General features: G+C 37.9%; 1 protein-coding gene across 1 annotated transcript in view; it reads right to left on the reverse strand.

The window, feature by feature from the left end:
- Positions 1–18434, reverse strand: part of fancc (FA complementation group C) — a 38049-nt gene that overhangs the window by 10349 nt on the left and 9266 nt on the right. Inside the window, exons 3-9 of the mRNA XM_042488278.1 lie at positions 17551–17638; positions 17258–17352; positions 8668–8775; positions 8498–8562; positions 6774–6935; positions 6509–6665; positions 107–162 (exon numbers count right to left, since the gene is read on the reverse strand). Of these exons, the coding sequence (XP_042344212.1) occupies positions 107–162; positions 6509–6665; positions 6774–6935; positions 8498–8562; positions 8668–8775; positions 17258–17352; positions 17551–17638 (731 nt within the window). The remainder of the gene's footprint in view (positions 1–106; positions 163–6508; positions 6666–6773; positions 6936–8497; positions 8563–8667; positions 8776–17257; positions 17353–17550; positions 17639–18434) is intronic.

Below are 18434 nucleotides of genomic sequence, written 5' to 3' on the forward strand. Positions count from 1 at the left end.
GACACATCAACAACATATTTGCAGAAATACAGACTTCAGCAGCAGGCCATTACATGATGCATCAATCATAAACACAACACACACAAACTCACGAACATCATCTTACCTGAAGATGTCATTTACAACCAAGAATATGGAGCAATGCTGAGCACAGGCTTTAGGCTGGAACACACAAAAACAAAAACTGATTGATTGATTTTTTTTAATGAATGACAATACAGTACAAAAATGTGCATACAGCACCAAAGCTCATCAGGATATTGCAATAAAGTCACATGACTTATTTCCACTGCGGTCCTGAAGTCTAGACAAGGAAGCAGGCAGGAAAGGGAATGACATGTATGTGTGCTACCAATATCCAATTTTTACACTTATACACCTACAACAAAAACATCAATATTATAGAAAAACAATATATTTTGTTTTGTTCAACAAAATATATGAACTCTAAAATCCGATTAAAATCATATGCTCACAATCTAGAAAGTACAGAAAGTATATGATAAAGCCTATCCATTTATATATATTGACCACAGGGTGTCACTGATGCATCATTCACAAACCTCCCTGCCACAGAGCCACAGTTCGCCCTCTCTCCCCATTGACCAGCGTACCACTGTTAGTTCTTCCTTCACACACCCACACACCCACACACACACACACACACACACACACACACACACACACACACACACTTACACTCTTATCTCTGCCTAAGGCACACTCATCATGTGTTTTAGATTTAACACATTCTAAAACGCCCCAGCAAAAACATTTAGCAGCTGTACTGTTCCTGTCTGCCTCTCTCGACATGTTTACATATCTTCTAGTCCCTAATTATTCAGCCTGACATCTCTCAGCCATCTCATACAGGGACGCTTCACTATATGAGCATGTGTAGTCTACCTTATAGGTTTTAATCCCAGCAGTGTAAAACAGAATTTTTACTACTGTTTTAAAAGGAGCAACAGAACTGATTATTATTATGATTTTTATATATAAAAACCTGCTATCTGTGTTAGTAATTAATAACAGAGCTGCACAGTTAATCAACTGATTAATTGTCAACTATTAAATCAATCAACAGCTAATTTAATAATCAATTAATTGGTTTTAGTAAGTAAGTTTTTGAAAAAAAAAATCAAAATCAAAATTCTCTGATTCCAGCTTCCCAAAAAAAAAACAATGTATAGACTGGCATTTTATTATTTTGTTTTATTTTCTGTGTTTGGGATGTATATAGATATTGCGCCAAAAAACGGAAATATAGTGAGGTGAAACACAAAATGAGAGCAAATCTGGGCTTGATATTAACTTACAATTTTGCTGGTGAACGGGTTTACAAACAGTAACCTACAATCCTGAATTGTATACCTTTAATGGATTACATGTCAGCTATTAAATTAATCGCCAACAAGTGTTGTCAAAATTATCAATCTATTGACACACATTGATTCTGAATGTCTAAAGAGTTTCAATCCTCATTGTCTGCAGTGTCTGTACATTTATTGTAAATGATCCCAAATTGTTATAATGTTATGTATGTTATTAATGTAATTTTTTTCCCCTTGGAATAAAAAATGGCATTCAATATCAATACTTTTAGAAATTGTATTGAAGTTAGAAATCACAGTATTGTGACAATATTAGCGCCAACAAATCTGATTTAAGCAATTTTTAAAGAAAAGTCAAAATTGTGAACATTTTCTGGTTTCTTTACTCTTCAGTTCACTGAATATCTATGGGTTAAGGACAAAGTACGTCATCTTGGGCTTTGAGAAACACTGATCAACATTTTATTTTCAAATGAAAATAATCGATAGTAGCAGCACTAGTTAATAATTAAGTAGATTGTATATCACAATGATTTCAGCAGATAAAGGCCAAATACGTATCGATAACCTACCAACTGATCCTGTAAAGGGGTGTTAGAGAGCATTTCCCCTCCAGTCCAGGCATACATGGAAATCGGAAATTGAGAAACAAACCTCAGTGAGCTCAGTAGGCAAACAGCCCTACTCAGTGTTCATATGGTGTCATTACAACTTCCAACATGCACAAAACAAGTGCTTTCATCCTGAGTTTTGACATGGTTGTTTCAATTTTGTCCTCTCTGGCCAGAAAACAGCATTAATCAAACATGACATGCTTGACATATTAGTGTCTACGTACGTTGGCATATGGTTTATGTGTGTCAGTGCGATTCTGGGTTGCATGCCAGCCTGCATGCATGTGTGCAAACTGTCATGGTTTCCCCCTAGTGAAAACAGATGGGGTTTTTTGAGCGTCCTCCTCCATACCTTACCACTAACACTTCAAGGAGGGTCAATTACAGCACACAACAAGCATCCTGTTTTTGGCAGTAAGGCCCAGGAAGTGAGTGTTTATTGTTATTGGGCCTGTGTCTCTCACTGGATCACAGAGCGGTGGGACAAGCCAAAATGAGGAATGTGAGTTTAATTTCATGTTTCCCATTTTTGATTGCAGTTTAAACAAGTGAGTGAAAGGGAGGCGAGAGGAGACACAACCCAGTCAGCTAGCTCACACGCCTTTTTTTTCCTTTGCTCTTGCACACGTGTACACTAACGAAGACTCACATACACTTACACACATGTGAACACACATCTGACATCCAAACAACCTGAAGGCTAAGTGAAACCTAAACGTATGCCTCCCACCCTCTTAACGACAGACACGCTATACCAGATGCAATATCATAAACAAAGCATGGTGGCTGGAGGCATGTGTGTGAGAGGGTTTGCATTGCACACATGTGCGTGAGAACTAGCAAGGTGATAAAAACAGAGGTCAATAAGAGATGGATGAGAGGATAAACAAACAGATCCATGACAGGACAGAGAAGTAAACACGTGTATACACAGAGTTAAATCAGTTGTTTACAGAACTTCTCTCTCCAACTTAGTGGCTCATCAAGTGCAGTCACCAGGCAGGCATATTCCTGTACATGCAGCATTAGTAATTCAAACACATGTACACCAGTGTGTTCCAATCTGTCTTAATTTGTGAGAGCAGTTCCTAAAGTGAAAGTGTACATTTCTAGCCTGTTATGTACACAGCTCAACTGGACCATCAATCTGAGAAAACAGGAGTGACACAACTGACAAACTTTACCTCAGTTAACATGAGGCAAACTGGCATTTAAATTCTTGCTTCCCACCAGAGTTTCCCTCAATTTTCGAGCTACCAAAGGCAATCAGCAACCTAGGTTAATAGGATGCCTTTCATAACTGCACACACAAGGTATTGTATTGCTACGCAGAGACGTCTGGCACAAACAATTTGTAGAAAACATGTCTACATGGATTAATCTCCTCCCCTCCACCCCATTTTTATGTCATGCCTGCTCTGTGAGAAATTACTCCAAAGATAGCTCTAGATTCTGAAATATATTGTTGCATCTGATTTAAGTGTTTTGTCTGAGTTCAGCTCAGCTGCCTGTCACATCACATCACCCTGGTCCTTCAAACCTGGTCTCAATTTCACAAAGAATACAATTTAAAATTCTCCATGCCTACACAAAACTTCACAAACTAAGCGCCTTTTTAACCACAGTTACACAGTTACACTGATGCCAACTGTCTTGTTTTTTATGTTGTTTTCAAGCAATCCTGGAATGATATCAGATTTTCACTACGCAATTATCACGACCAAAAGAGTTCACAGTAATGCAGTAGGAATGCACAATATTGGGTTTTTTTGCCAATATTCAATATGCTGATAAATAACTTATTTGGCCAAAACCTATAACAATATATCCACTTTTTCCCCCCACCTAATTTTAGTGATCAAGTTTCTTTTGTAGTGGAATTGTCATATTACTTTTTTTTAAGATTATTTTTTTGCCTTCATTAGATAGGACAGAGTGATAGCGTGAAAGAGACAGGCATCCCTGTAATGCAGTTAAATTAACTTTGAACTTTGCTTCATATGCGTTTCCTTTTTTTGGCAAATAAATTACACTCAAAATTCAATAGTAGGAAGGTGGAGAGAAAGTCTGTGACAATAACTGTACAAAATCATACAAAAAGAGTAACTGCACTTAATGGTTACTGAAAATGCATCCAGATTGCACTTGAATATTTACACAATATCATAATATGTGTATTAGCAAAAGATAACAATATTTAATTTTTAAATATCACAGTTATTGCCAATACAGGTATATCAAAACACCCCTAATGTAAAGAAACAGATTGAGGCATTGTGCAAAAGACAAATTTCTCAGAGGGAAACTTCTCCTATTTAATTACCATTACTTCTCACAATAGCTGCACTTATATGTCTAACATGTTCAAAGTTATTGTGGGAAAAATAGCAGCCCTTGGTGGCCAAATGAAAAGCACGCGAAACACTGCTGGTATTTTCTGATCGCATTGTAGTAATGGGGACATTATCTTCAACAAATCATAATAACAACCCATAAATCAAAAATCACTTCTGACTTTTGAACATGGCATGATCTTAAGTTAAATGAAGTGAGGACTGGCCAAGGACTCAAGTGACAGAGAGTTCAGTACTTACCCAGCACAGTAAAGGCTGTGTAGCACAAGCCAAATGATGTGAGATGCAGTTTAGAGCGAGCCAAATGATGTGAGATGCATGCAGAGCAAAGCCAAATGGTGTGAGTTTGCCAGGCAAAAACAGTCAATAAAGATCCACCAAAAAGCAATGGAACGCTTCCAAAAACTATGCATACAAAAACATTACAACCGCCATGTCTTATAATAAATGAGCAGGTCTTATATTCAAACTGTTTGGTTTCACAGTTTACAAAGTAGTTCAAAGTGGGGCTAAAAGCATATGGATTTTTTGATGTGAGACGTGATAATCCAGGTCAGATGAGTCAAACTATGTAAATAACAAACCCACTGAACAACAGCAATATGTTATTCAATCTATCAGCAACGCTTCCAAAATATGAGGCAATAGAATTGCAGAAAATGCCACAGTACACAAGTGAAACAATCTATGTGTTTCTCTCCAGCTCTAACTGTGAGGATAAAACAAGACCATCATTGCTCAACAGTATCACAAGTAGATGTTAGATATTTTTCTTACATTTCAATTGGTAATCTCAAAGATTTTCATTTAAATAAATGTCTGTCAAGCTCCAATCTATTGCCAAATGAAGTAACACAGTGGTGCTTGAGCCTATGGGACCAATGATTCAAGTATTGCTGTATTTATATATTTGCAGTATCATGAAGTGATTGTCAAGGGCTGACATCTGCAGAATAAAATGCTGTGTCAAGTTACTCCTGATGCATACCAAACATTTATACAGCTGCAGCTTCACAGTAAAAAGAAGTAAATTGATGAAGCAGAAGTTGACTTCTATCATAAAGTAATCGAAGGAAATGTCTTTTTCTGAGAGCTTAGCACTTATTGCTATTATTCATCAAAAGCGCATCTACATAACAAAACGTTCATTTTTCAGCATTTTTGACAGCAGATCAGTCTGAAATATTGGAGGAAGTAATGGAAACAGAAGGAGCAGCCACAGTGAGCTGTAGGCAACAGGCTGCACACCTCCAACTTAGCGAGGTAACCACCACTATTCATTTTTGCCCTGCTGTCCCTCAGATCCATGTGGGGTTTTTTGCCTCTGCTTTGCTTTGTTTGTCAAAGCACTTTGTAGTCTTTGTTTTTAAAGGTGCTAAATAAAGTTATTATCATTGTAATAATTAGGTGCAAAATGCTATTATTGCCTGACTTCTTCGTTAAAGTGACAATAGTTTGTTTTGCTGTTCCTAGAACTCTGTGAGCTTCAGTGTTAAACCACATTTAGTAACACCAGTAACTGCAGGTATCATGGCTAAAATGTGGAGAGTTCCACTTTAAGGTAAACTCTTCACAACTTCAGATCTCTAAATGCAGTAGAGTTTACGCTGGCCTTTGTCATGGCTGTCATGGACTGCTTCCTTCCCACAATGATGCTGTCAAAGAAGTTGGTGCCGGAGGTAAATGAGGTAAAATAACACTTGCCCAGACTTCACTTATAAAAAGTAGATTTGAAACAAACCTGGCATTTCTCCTATGAACTAAACTAAAGCTTAAACAATAAGACAATTCACTGATTAGTCACTTAATAGAAAACTAATCTGCAACTATCCTTATATCAACATTAATTAAAACCTTTAAATAACTTCAGTAATTTTTAAATTATCAGAGGTTTGAGTTTCTAAATATAAATATTTACTCGTTTTATCTCTTTGTAAAATTAATATATTTGTGATTTGGACTGCTGCTTGGACAAAACAAGAGTTGTCAGCTCTGCCTCTAAGGACTTCTGGTTGGCATTATTGGATTATATTTCATATTATTTCACTCATAAATTGCAAAAAGTCAGTGTTCAACTGTAAGCAAACAAGGATATAACACATTTTTTGTGAAATCTGATCATATCTATCAGAGAAATACATTACTTCCTTTATCATTTTTGAGCTGCGATTTTAGAGTCCTCATAACAAAAAAAAACCCAACTCACCAGCAGTGACTCTGCCAGTTGCCTCTCTACCTTCTGTGGTGTTGACCCTGTGTCGGTGAGAACAGCCTCCAGCAGGCCCAGCACCGCTTTTTCCAGGCTGGACATGTTGTGATACCACAGAGAGACCACTGCCTGCTCCTTCAACAACAAGCACTGGCTGAAAAAACAGCACTGACATTATTATCACATCTGAAATATTGCAGCTACAAACATGGTTGTGTCTTTAAACCATAACAGAAAACTCAGTATGTGTTTGTTCTCGTACCTGGAGTAGGCAGAGCTCAGAGCCTCTAGGAAGTCTTCGCTAAGTGCTGCCCTGACACAAGTCACCGGCTGCTGCAGGAGTGCACCAATAAGAGGAGCAGCCTCGGGACAAGAGACAAGGGGGATGCAAGCCTCTGATATCACCAGAATGTTACATGAACACCTGCAAAGAGTCATACAGACAAAATCTGTAGGGCTGCACCCAACTCAGAATTATGCCAGTGGATTTAGATTTGGCTGTTCAATACTAATATTAGTATTAGTTTTGTTCCCATTATCAAATTTAAAAGTTTTAACAGACTCAACGGGACATTCAGTGTGACAGTGGCATTTTTGTAATTTAGTAAACAAGCTGACAGCACTAACGGCAGATTGGAAATGTGCAACATTTTTTGCTGACACTTGATATCAAACAAAAGCCTGTATTGTATTACGTTGCTTTGAGCTATAAATTTATCAATACACAGTAAGAAAGACGTTTTCTCTCTATGCAGCTGCATGTGTCCACTGCAGCCTGTACCAAAGAGTGGCATGAAAGTCAAGAGTGTTTACTCCCCAGCAAAATCTGGGGACCAAAATATCCTGAAGTAAACTGCACAGCACACAGACTTAAAGAAAAGAAAAAAAAACAAGACTACTCAACTTAAAGCAGTCTCAGTCGACTGATGTTATTCGAGTCATCAGTCTCTGACCGATGACTCGAATCTTTGACTTTTAAGGGGCAGCCAAAAAAAATCAGTATTATCATGGACTTCTTATCAATGGTCTGCAGAGACAATAATTTATATCTCCTGGGGTAAAAAAAAATGTGTGTTCTGACCCTTTCTAGCAAAATGCACTATTTGTGTGTGTATGCTTAAAACAGATTTAAACTGACTTAAGAGATGTGGCGATGGCTCTGCCAGTCTCTTCGGCTGTATGTGAGGATTCAGCTATCCGAACAAAATCAAGACAATGTGGAGGTCATTACTGAAATTAAGGCTGATGAAAAAAATAATGTTGGAGTCACTTGAGGGACCCACAATCCAAGACTTCAGCGCTGAGGGACCAATGGATGTGATGGATGCAATGGAATGAATTAAAATTCGTATTTTGTAATGTATCAGACAAACCACAACATACAAAGAATTTTGTTCGGTTACCATAAAAAAGCTTTAAAGATTCTTTTATGTCACATTTTAATTTTTTCGCTGATCTATTACTGCATAGTACATTAATTACCTGAAACAGCCAACTAGGTACTCAAGTTGGCAACCATATTTTTTGTTTTGGCAACCAAAAACTGATGCCCGCATACTTACTCTATGCCAAAAAAAACATTTTTTATTGGAACTTCAAGTTCTGAGAAACACATTTTCAGTTATATTATAGTACATGGAAGTTTATCCATGAAAAATTACTGTTACAGTTTCATTACACACAACAATTTTGAAATCTTTGCCAAAACTTTCAAAGATTTGTACTAATTCCATGACTTTTTCAGCACTGGAAAACTGATTGTGAAATTCCATGACTTCTCGTGGTTTTCCATGACTGTGGAAACCTTGTAAATAAAATAACTTGGGTTTTGGTTGCACACATTTGAAGACATAAGCTTGGCCTCGGGGAAACTGTGATGATCATATTTTTCCCCAACTATTTCTTGACATTTCATAGACCACACAATTGATGGAGAAAACAATCAGCAGATTAATGACTTTCACATTAGTTTCTTTTGTGCTGTACCTTTGATGTATGTCGTCTAAAGAACTGCAGTTTTTCCCAATGTTTTCCTGCAACAGCGCCACCATCTGAAATGCAGAACAGGGAACAACTTGCAAATATGTCGACATAATTACATACAGTATATATCAAGGCAAGCCAGAATTGGGAAAAAAATGACAAAGGGCAAATACCTTTCTCAGAACTTTGAGATGGTACTCTTTAGGTGGTACATCCATGAGATTCATTAATGCCTGCACTGCAACATCGTCTTCTTCTGTAGCAAGCTGATACAGCACTTTCTGTGGGAAGGCAAGCAACATAATATGCAGCAGATTAGTGGCACTTTATGTGTATATCAGTGGACAAGCCTTTAAAACAATCTGCCCTAAGATTCATAACATCAAAGCTCGTTAGTTACTGGAATATAGGACGACTCTGTTGGCGTCACATCAGTTGAACCACATGAGCGGAGAAAAGGCATTCCAGCAAGTGAGAATGTATGGGCAGCATATGAGCAACTTCAGAAATGCACGTTCTTTGTTACAGAGGGCCTTGGTGTTTTACAAGCATTTTTCAGAAGGGGCCTCATCATACACTGATAAAACTAGACTAATAAACTCCGCTGATTCTCGTCTGTGAAAAAAGCGAGTCATAATGAAGGAACAAAGGGAGGGACCACGAGACTCGTACTGTAATTCATAATGTCATGAGTGGCTCTCAAACCTGAAGGATAGTTTTTCTCAACAAATTAAAAAAATTTGATCATTTAATAGCAAAAGAGGAGTTGAGGCCAGTTATTAAACTTTATATTTAATATTTTCTTTTTAGTGTGTCTTTTTATAATAACCCTAGTAAGGAGGAAGACTTGTTCTACATTTAAAGTTAACATTCCTAGAAATAAAAACAAAGGTTCCATGTAGCGTTAAGTTTTGTAATGATTGATAAGCTGAATGGATCAAGGATTTTGTTAATTGGCATTGGCTCAGAAATGTGACGAAAGCCTAAAGACCTGTCACTTTGAATTAGGGATTGATTTAGACTGTAGAAATAGTCCTCTATATTTGACTCAAGTTGACTCACTGGTTCAAGCTGAAAACTATGATCCAACAGAAACAGCCAAGACCTCACATCTTCAGCATCAACATCTGTTTTTACAACTCCAATGAACCGAAAACGGAGACAACCACACCACTAAGAGTAGACTGGAAAAGAACAAATCCCTTTCAAACTGCAGATAAAAGGATATCAACACAAGATGACAACAGAAAGAGATTGAAAGAGGCACAATATGTAAAAAAAAAAAAAAAACATGAAGTGAAGGAGAAAAAACAAAATCCCAGGCAGAGGAGCGCTGCAGTACTTTTGGTGGAGCTGTGTGGTTTCTTTGGCCAGGCTCTACAGCACGCTAAGATGCTTACCCTCCACATAGTCTCACAAAACAACCCCAATCACTACCATCTGAGCGCCCTCAAACTCTGCACATTGAGTACATACAAAACCAATCACACTTATCCCACCCTGGGTAAGGAGGCTCAGTGGGGCTGGGGGAAAAGCAAGGGAAGGAAGACTGGTTAGAAGGAATGGCAGAGAGACTGGAACGCACAGCGATGGCTGCATTTAGAGTGGGGAAAAAAGGGTGTGGTCACCAGAGGAATGGGATGAAGGGCAAATGGATAGATGGATGGCAAATACTTTAGGTCAAAAGTCATCTTTCTCTCACAGAAAAACAGCAACCGAGCTGGCTTTGGGGGCTTGGACATGCTGCTGCCATAGAAATTATCCCTCCATAAATCTAAAATTAAAACAGAGGATGTACAAAAATGCACAAGGCAAAGACTTGGGTTGGTTTTGATGGGTGCCTGTTAACAATTACTAAGCCATGATTGAATTCCCCTAAAACCAATGAAAGACTCAAGTATAGCTTTAGATGGTCAAAACAGCAGATACAAAAAGAGAGAAGATGGTAAAAGAGTAGAGAAAGCTTAAGACCGATCATGCAAAATAATTAAGTTATAAACAACTGTGCCTAAACATGGTGCACTGACTTAGAATGCAATAAAGAAAAGTGGAATTTCCTCCTACATTCATGGCCTGATCCATTATCTTTTACGGCATGAATTTGGGGGATTTCAACATACATAATTAAAGAGGTTGACTTGTAAATGAAAAATCAGCAGTTTGTGTGTTTTTCAAACGTAATCAGTCTAAAAATGTAGGTGTTACTATAATTTCTACAAACTACACCAATCCCATTAAACCTTAAATATACATTTGGTAACTTTTATGAAAATAACTTAGTCATATTTGCCTTGTCTGTCACTATATGAGACAGATGCATTTGCGAGAATTAGACCACAGAGCGGTCGGCAACAACCGATCAGGAGGACTCTCTGTAAGGTCAGCCATGGCTCGTGAACTACGGTCAAACTGTAAAACTAGGCAGAGTTGATCAAAGGTGAGTTAAGATTCTCTTACTGTATTGTCTATTTCTGACCAGAAATGTTTTTATAAACATGCTTTCTTGTACTGTTTAGCTGTAAAATGAGACAGTTGGTGCGGCTCGTAGGTGTTCCTTGGTAATTCAGTCGACTGTATTCAACACGGTGGCCATGCCACAAACTTTTATCATTTTACAGCTAACAGTTCATTAAAATGTGTTTCTGAAAACATCCGAGAAAACATTGAAATAGGCAATGCAGTAACAGATCTTGATTCAGTTTGAACTAGCAGTTTGACAGTTTGACCAAAGCTAACAGTCACTGACATGAACGTATGAGACTTGAAGGCAGTAGGAAGAGAAGAAGGGGCATGATTTTTTCACAAACTGTCTCATGTACTTCTTTCAGAATATAGTGACAGTTTCAGCAAATATGAAAGTTATTTCATAATAGTTACCAATTGTAGCTTTAAAGAAAAGTGGAATTTAAAGTAGTACCTCCTAAATTAAAGGCCTTAACGAATCTTTTTAGGACATGCATTTGAGGAATTTCAACATACATAATTAAAGAGGCCAACTTAAAAATAGAAAATCATCAGTTTGTGTGTTTTGCACTTAATCAGGACTGAAAATATAGGTTTTACTACAACTACACTGATGTCAATAGGCCTTAAACAGCATCGTAAAACATCCAAAATTTAGTTTTAGATTTGAAAAGTGTTCAGGCTTGTCACAATAATTTAGGAGTGATGGCTATTTCTAATCCCAATGATTTGTCTTGTTTTGTCTGCTTGTTTTTGGGTGAGTGGGGGACTTATGGTTTTCGCATTTGGGTCTTAAACTGTTCAAAAAACAGTCCAGAGAATCTGAAAGACATTACACAAGTACAACTACTTAAACCATGAAATGGAAAAAGGAGAGATTTAAGGAATAGTTTAACATTTTTGTCAAGAGTTGTATGAGAAGAGCAATACCATGTCTGTGTGTTCAGTATTACAGAGACACGTAGCTTAGCTTAGCATAAAAAATGAAAGCAGGGGGAAATAGCCTGGCGAAAGTTCAAAAATACAGTTCATTCATTTTAGTCCAGCTGCATCCATTATTTGATTAGTTGTCAACTACTGAATTAACCACCAACTGACTTAATAATTACCTGTTTAGGTAATTCAATAATTAAAAATAAAAAGTCAAAATACAGAGTCTATCTTCTAAAATGTGAATGTTTTGGGTTTCTTCACTTCTCTTTCTTTGACAGTAAACTGAATATCTCCGGGTTGTGGACAAAATAAGACACTTGAGGACATCTTGGGCTTTCGAAACACTGATCAATATCTTTCATAATTTTCTGACATTTCATAGAACAAACAACTAATCAATTAATCAAGAAAATAATCATCAGATAAATCTACAATAAACAAGCTAATTTTTTGAGGCCCCACTTTCAGTATCTGTGCAGCATCTAGTCAAACTGATGACAATACTACAACTTTATTATGTAGCTAAATTTTTTTTACAGCAGGTAACTCTGTAAAACCACAAACTGTCTTGTTTTTCTGTTTGTGCATAGACTATGTATTTTTCTCAAAGCGTCAAACTTTTCCTTTAAGTTAAGGGAAGAAACATAAAGGAAGAAATATAAATAATAATGTAACTGCATGCCACCCAAGAGGAATCATAGTGTCACAAAGACACTTTCATCTCCAAATAAAACACAGTGTAGCCGCTGATGTGAGCCAAGGGTCCAAAATACGTTTTCAATGATAAAGCTGCCACAGTTTACTACCTGTGGTTCACCCTGTTTGAGTCACTAAAGACACACGTCAAATGTTAAGCTATCAAACCGTCCATCCTCCAGCCTTCTAATATTACACTCTCATGCTTGACTTATCTGTCATCTCCTCAAAAGATCATGCCATGATACTGCTACTCTGTGTGATCCCCCTGCTAGAACAGGATGTAAGGAAACAGACCGATTGAGCCAATGACTATCTGACATCGCCCGCAGCGATGTGGCTGTACCCAGCATTCATCAAACCTTGTGAGAAAGCTCAGATGTGGAGAGGGAGGCAGACAGGGATTGGGGGGTGAAGCAAAGATGTGAGGAAGAAAAGGTAAAATACTGACATAATACTTCACAAAATCATAATTTAAAGAGAAAAAACGAGTGGCTACTAACCGTATATACAGTAGCAGTAAAACACATGTTTTTTGCACAGATACTCACATACATATGCAAGCACATGCATAAACTTACACAAACACTGCATTTAGGTGCCACTTAGCACCAGACATTCAGTCTATTATGGAGGCAGCAAGAAAACAATGTTGGGGAGCAAGATCAGACAGAGCTAACAGAAAACAGGCTGCATTCTGCATTCCAGGACAGGCAGTCCAACACAACACAGACACAGGGAGAGACGCAGAGACAGACCATCTCTGGCCTAAAACCATACATCTGCCCTGCTCCCCCAGACGGGATGAGCTGTAGTGAATAGGTTTTTTTGTGCTTCCCACTATTCCTGTCATTTGTGGCGAGTGGAAGCTTCTTTGGACAAGAGAAGGAAAATGAGTAGGAGCTGCAGAGATGCTTATACGTTGATTCTACATGTGCCCTTTGGACACTCTCATCCGGTAGTGTCCTGCATGCAATTTTAGAATGAGTGGACCCAGTGAACCCTTTCACTCTGAATGTCAGTGCTGCTGTATCACAACAGCTTCAGCTTAAATTAACTACTTCTACACAATGTTGAAAATACAGTTTAAACCCAAACTGTTTTTAAAAGTTAATCAAGGATGATTAACACCACTTGTTTCAAACTTTTATAGATACATTTCACCCCAAAATTAAAAAAACAAATATTTTTCCTCTTCCCTATAGTGCCATTTATCAATCTAGTGTGAGTTGCAGCATGTTGGAGATGTCAGGCTTGGAGATGTCTGCCTTCTCTCAAATATAATGACAATATAAATGAAACTCGGCCTGTGGTGGTCAAAGCACCCAACATCAACATTGTAAGGGTCCTATTATGCTCTTCCATATTTTGTCTTTTATGTATATATATAGTGTTACAGTGAAGTCTGTTCATAGTTAATGAGGCCAAAGTTTCAAATAAGGAAGTAAACGTATGCAAGTAAGTCATGTGAGCAAAAACCTCTTTAGAGGCAAATCAGGGCAAAATAGACTTGGGTGGGGGGGGGGGTGGGGGGGTGAAAGAGACAGACACTGAAAGGAGCCTTTCCCAACAGAGGGTGTTCAAGCACAGACAGTATAATGAAAATAAAGAGTTTTTTTGTGTTTTTACCATCAAAGCATGTAAACACGTTCTTGTAGAAACCTTACATAGAGGTATGAACATGAACATGAGAATAACAGGTCCTCTTTAATGGCGTCCTCAGCTTAGCTATAATATAAAGTAGCATAGCAGTGCTAGATGAGCTTGTAGTATTGCGCTATTAGGTAGAATACATAAGAAAATTGTTCCTACACGGAAATGCTCACAACAAGGTCTGTGGATTAACTTGTGTAACCAGGTTAGCATCGTCCCTTCCTTATCTCTAGGATTCAGCGTTGGGCATTTAGAGGAATGGGTAGGGTTTTTTGGGGGGTTTTATTTGTCTTATTTAATCATTTTTATATATTTTTATTTGTGTACAGTGCCTAAATCAATGCTGTAAAGGATCTGAAGGTGGGGTGGTGAGGGGAAGGGAAGGGACCGCACAGACAATCTTTACACCACAATGTGCTTTGTTGACTACATCATGGCATGCGTTTTGGTTATGGTAATGATCCCCTCCAGTTCTTGAAAATCTCAATAAACATTTGATCACACACAAAGAAATTTGAGTAACCAGGTCATGATTTTTGGAAAGAGACATTGCTGTTATGTTTTTCAAATGTACTTTTTGGTGCTCAAAGCACCAAAACCTGAGTACCATTTGTTACATTATATTGGAGAGAATGCAGACATCTCTACGGCCGATATCTCCAACACATGGCAACTCACATTAAAGCAAACTAGACTGTAGGGGCTGCCCTTTGAAAGTCGGAAATTCAAATCATCAGTCGGTGACCCCTCAGTCGACTAAGAGTGCTTCAAGTAGAGCAGCAGTTTTAATGTCCATTGTGCTAGTGAGGAAGAGAGACTTTGCACTGTAAGGCTCTGAGACATTATCTTCTCTCTTCTGCTTAGAAATGTTGAATTTATAGCACACTGCAACTTAATAAGATACAGTCTCTGGATTTTATTTGATATCTAGTGTTGGCAAAAAAATGTTGTTGTCCACTTACAACCCATTGTTAGCACTGTTACTTCATTAAGTGAATGCCACTGTCACACTGAGTGTCCAGCTGAGCCTAGTTAAAACTTTAAAACTTTATATGGAAAAAACACCCCTGACTTGTTAGATATCTGTTGTGAACAACTTGTAAAATCTGTACAGCCCTACTAGACTGATAGTACTAAAGGTAAGAGGAAAATGTGTATTCTTCATTTTGGGGTGAACTGTGCCTGTAAGTATAGTTTATCTCTGTTATTTTGTATAAAGCAGAATTTTCTTGCTGTTTAATAAAGTAATGTGCACCGTTCACAATCTTAGCATACTTATCTTCTCACCAAACCTTGCTACTGTTAATGCCCAATTCACACGCACATGCATATATACAGTCACATGCCCATACAAAAACACAAACATAGTGTAGACACAAACACAACCAAGCACATATGCACTCCGCTTCCCCTCTTATGGGTCAAAGACCATCTGGCAAATTCAAGGTTTACTTTCAAGGCACTGTTTTAATTAGCAAGCTGTTTTATTAGATGAGAAATTAATCAAAAGAATACAAACACACAGTTAATCTGGCAAAAATGTGAAGGTTCCACATTGTTTATCATAAGCCATCTGTGTGAACCCTCTCAAAGTTGAAAATTGCAGAATCTTTTCTTCCCTCTGTTCCCGTTCCCTCCTTTGTGTGTGTGTGCCTTGAAAACACAGTGAGCAAGATCAACTAACCATAATATGGAGGCTGATCCTTCTCCAGTGACAAGAGGCAGTGAAACAGTCAATTTTAATTTGCTTTCAAAATATGTTTTACAGTTTTGGGCACAAAAGGCTTAGACTAACATAGACCCAATCTACCCCATTCATCATCCATGTCCCATTGGAGACGAGACATAGAGGGCTGGCGAGAGAACTCCTATTAAAAGTAAATTAGACAGAAAATCTCTTCAGCAGCCCAAAGGCAGTTAAAGACAGATTCTTTTTAGTTTGTTGGAGTAATTGTTGAAAGGATGATCATCAATCTGTATGTCTGATCTGTCCTAAACTAATTAGGTTAAACAGCAAACAGATCAGAGCAGAAAATACTGAGAAAAGGCATACAGCTGACGATAGGAATATACAGCAGGAGATAAATAATATTATGAAGGAGCTGAACCGTAAATATTTTAATTACTTCTGAATTTTCGCTCTGCTTATTACAGCTTCCCTCAGCTATGATTATATATTTAATCTCCCCACTAGGTGGGTGCATTTTACCAATGACTTTATGTAGCATCATGACTGACTATGTTTCTATATTAGGCAAACTAGGCTTAGTGAGTTAGCTTTCATTGTGAGAAATAATCACGAGACAGTTATGATACAAACAAGTAGGGTTTGGGCAATATATTGATGACATTAATGCTGTGATATTTGGCTGGATATTATCTTACATGTTAGATATGGTAAGTGTTGCCTTTTACTGTTTTTAAAGGCTGCATTATAGTAAAGTGATGCACTTTTTTTAATTTATCAGACTGTCTTAGCTGGGGTGACATAAACTATATCACTTACAAAGACTGGGTAATCTATTGGGACTGGTGTCAAAAAATATTTTAAATGATGCCCAGCCCTATTCCTTCTTTCTTTGACAATTGTTTTTATGGGAATCTTGTGCTTTTATTCGAGAGATTACAGTAAAGAGATTACAGGAAATTAGGGTAAAGAGATAGGGACTGACATGACACCAACCACAAACAGCAGGGATGTTGCAGTTAATGACTGACGCATCAACCCAAACCGAAATCTGGATTCTAAAGCACTTTCTCTACCTTGATCCTCCTTGATCCTGAATTTAACAATAATTCCTGAGATGCAAAAAAATTTATTTTATAAAACACCCAGTTAGTGCACATGGAAAGATAAAGTGAATAATAAAGAGACTGAAAATGGCATGTAAAAGCAACCACAGATCATTTTTCTTAAACCTATGCCTTATTTATATATTTAGAAATGGTCAATAATCAAAGTATATCTAACTGACATCAGTCTTAGTCCCCTATAAACAGAGAAAGTCCAATCCATACCCGTATCCACAGGTTGGCTTTTCTTTCCACAGCATTCCCTGGATGCTCTGAGTACAGTCCCCACAGACACTGTAACAGCAGCTTTCTGCCTGTAGCTGCAGACAACAAGACACAAAAAAATCACAACAGGCTTGTTCATCAGTCTTGATGGACTATTTCTTGTCTAGCAGAACACTCTTATAACCGATTATAAGCATCAAATTGAGTCATTCTTTTAAAGAGGCTATCATTAGTCTGGACCTGATCCCTCCACACAACAGTTTGTGTTAAAGTTTTTCCAAAGGTGCACTCACCATCAGCGGTGACATAAGGGTTCCAGCAGAGTCGGCCAAGAAACTGTCCGAGGAGGGGCAGCGTCTTAAGGGTCTCTGTTGTGGAGCTCTAAGGGACAGACACAGACACAGACACACACACACACAGACACAGACACAGACACACACACACACACACACACACACACACACACACACACACACACAAAAAGGAGAACATCTATATGTTTTTCATTTTGAATAATCTTACACCTTCGAGCTGCCTAGCTTAGACAGATCATATAAGTGGGTTAGTTTTCTGAGTTGAAGGCACATACAGTATTATGTTTGTTTAATTCCATCTGGCACATAGTCAAGACTCAAACATGACCGAATTGGAACCAATCCAAAAAATAAAAGCTCTTTTATCGTTTCACTGGATTAAACATGTTTACACCTTCTCACCTGTTTCATCCTCTTTTGTTTGATCCTTTTAACCCAACAACCTTGTGCCCCAACACAAAAGATCATAAGTCTGCTTCATGGCTGGGTGTGGCAGGCACAGGTGCACAGTACATGACTCATGCATCACCTTGTTTTTCTGTTTTTTGGTCATGTCGACCATACAAAGAAGCAAAGTGCAGAACAGGTCTCTGGTCTAGGGTGCTATACCTATAACAGTTTAAGTATGTGTGTGTCTGTGACTGTTTATCCAGCTCAAACAACAGCCCATGTGATTTATTTCACCTCACAGCCAATTAAAACATCCAGAGGGTTTCAGCTAGGGAAAACACTGTATTTAAGACCTTCAATGGCCTTTAATTCTGACTTTTTATAGATTTTAATTTTGAAAATATTCAATTTTCCCAGGAGACCTTCACTTGGTTTGTAAAAACTAAAATTACATGTCACTACAGCTTGCTGAA

This window comes from Plectropomus leopardus, chromosome 6 (assembly GCF_008729295.1).
Source record: "Plectropomus leopardus isolate mb chromosome 6, YSFRI_Pleo_2.0, whole genome shotgun sequence".
NCBI classification, from domain to species: domain Eukaryota; kingdom Metazoa; phylum Chordata; class Actinopteri; order Perciformes; family Serranidae; genus Plectropomus; species Plectropomus leopardus.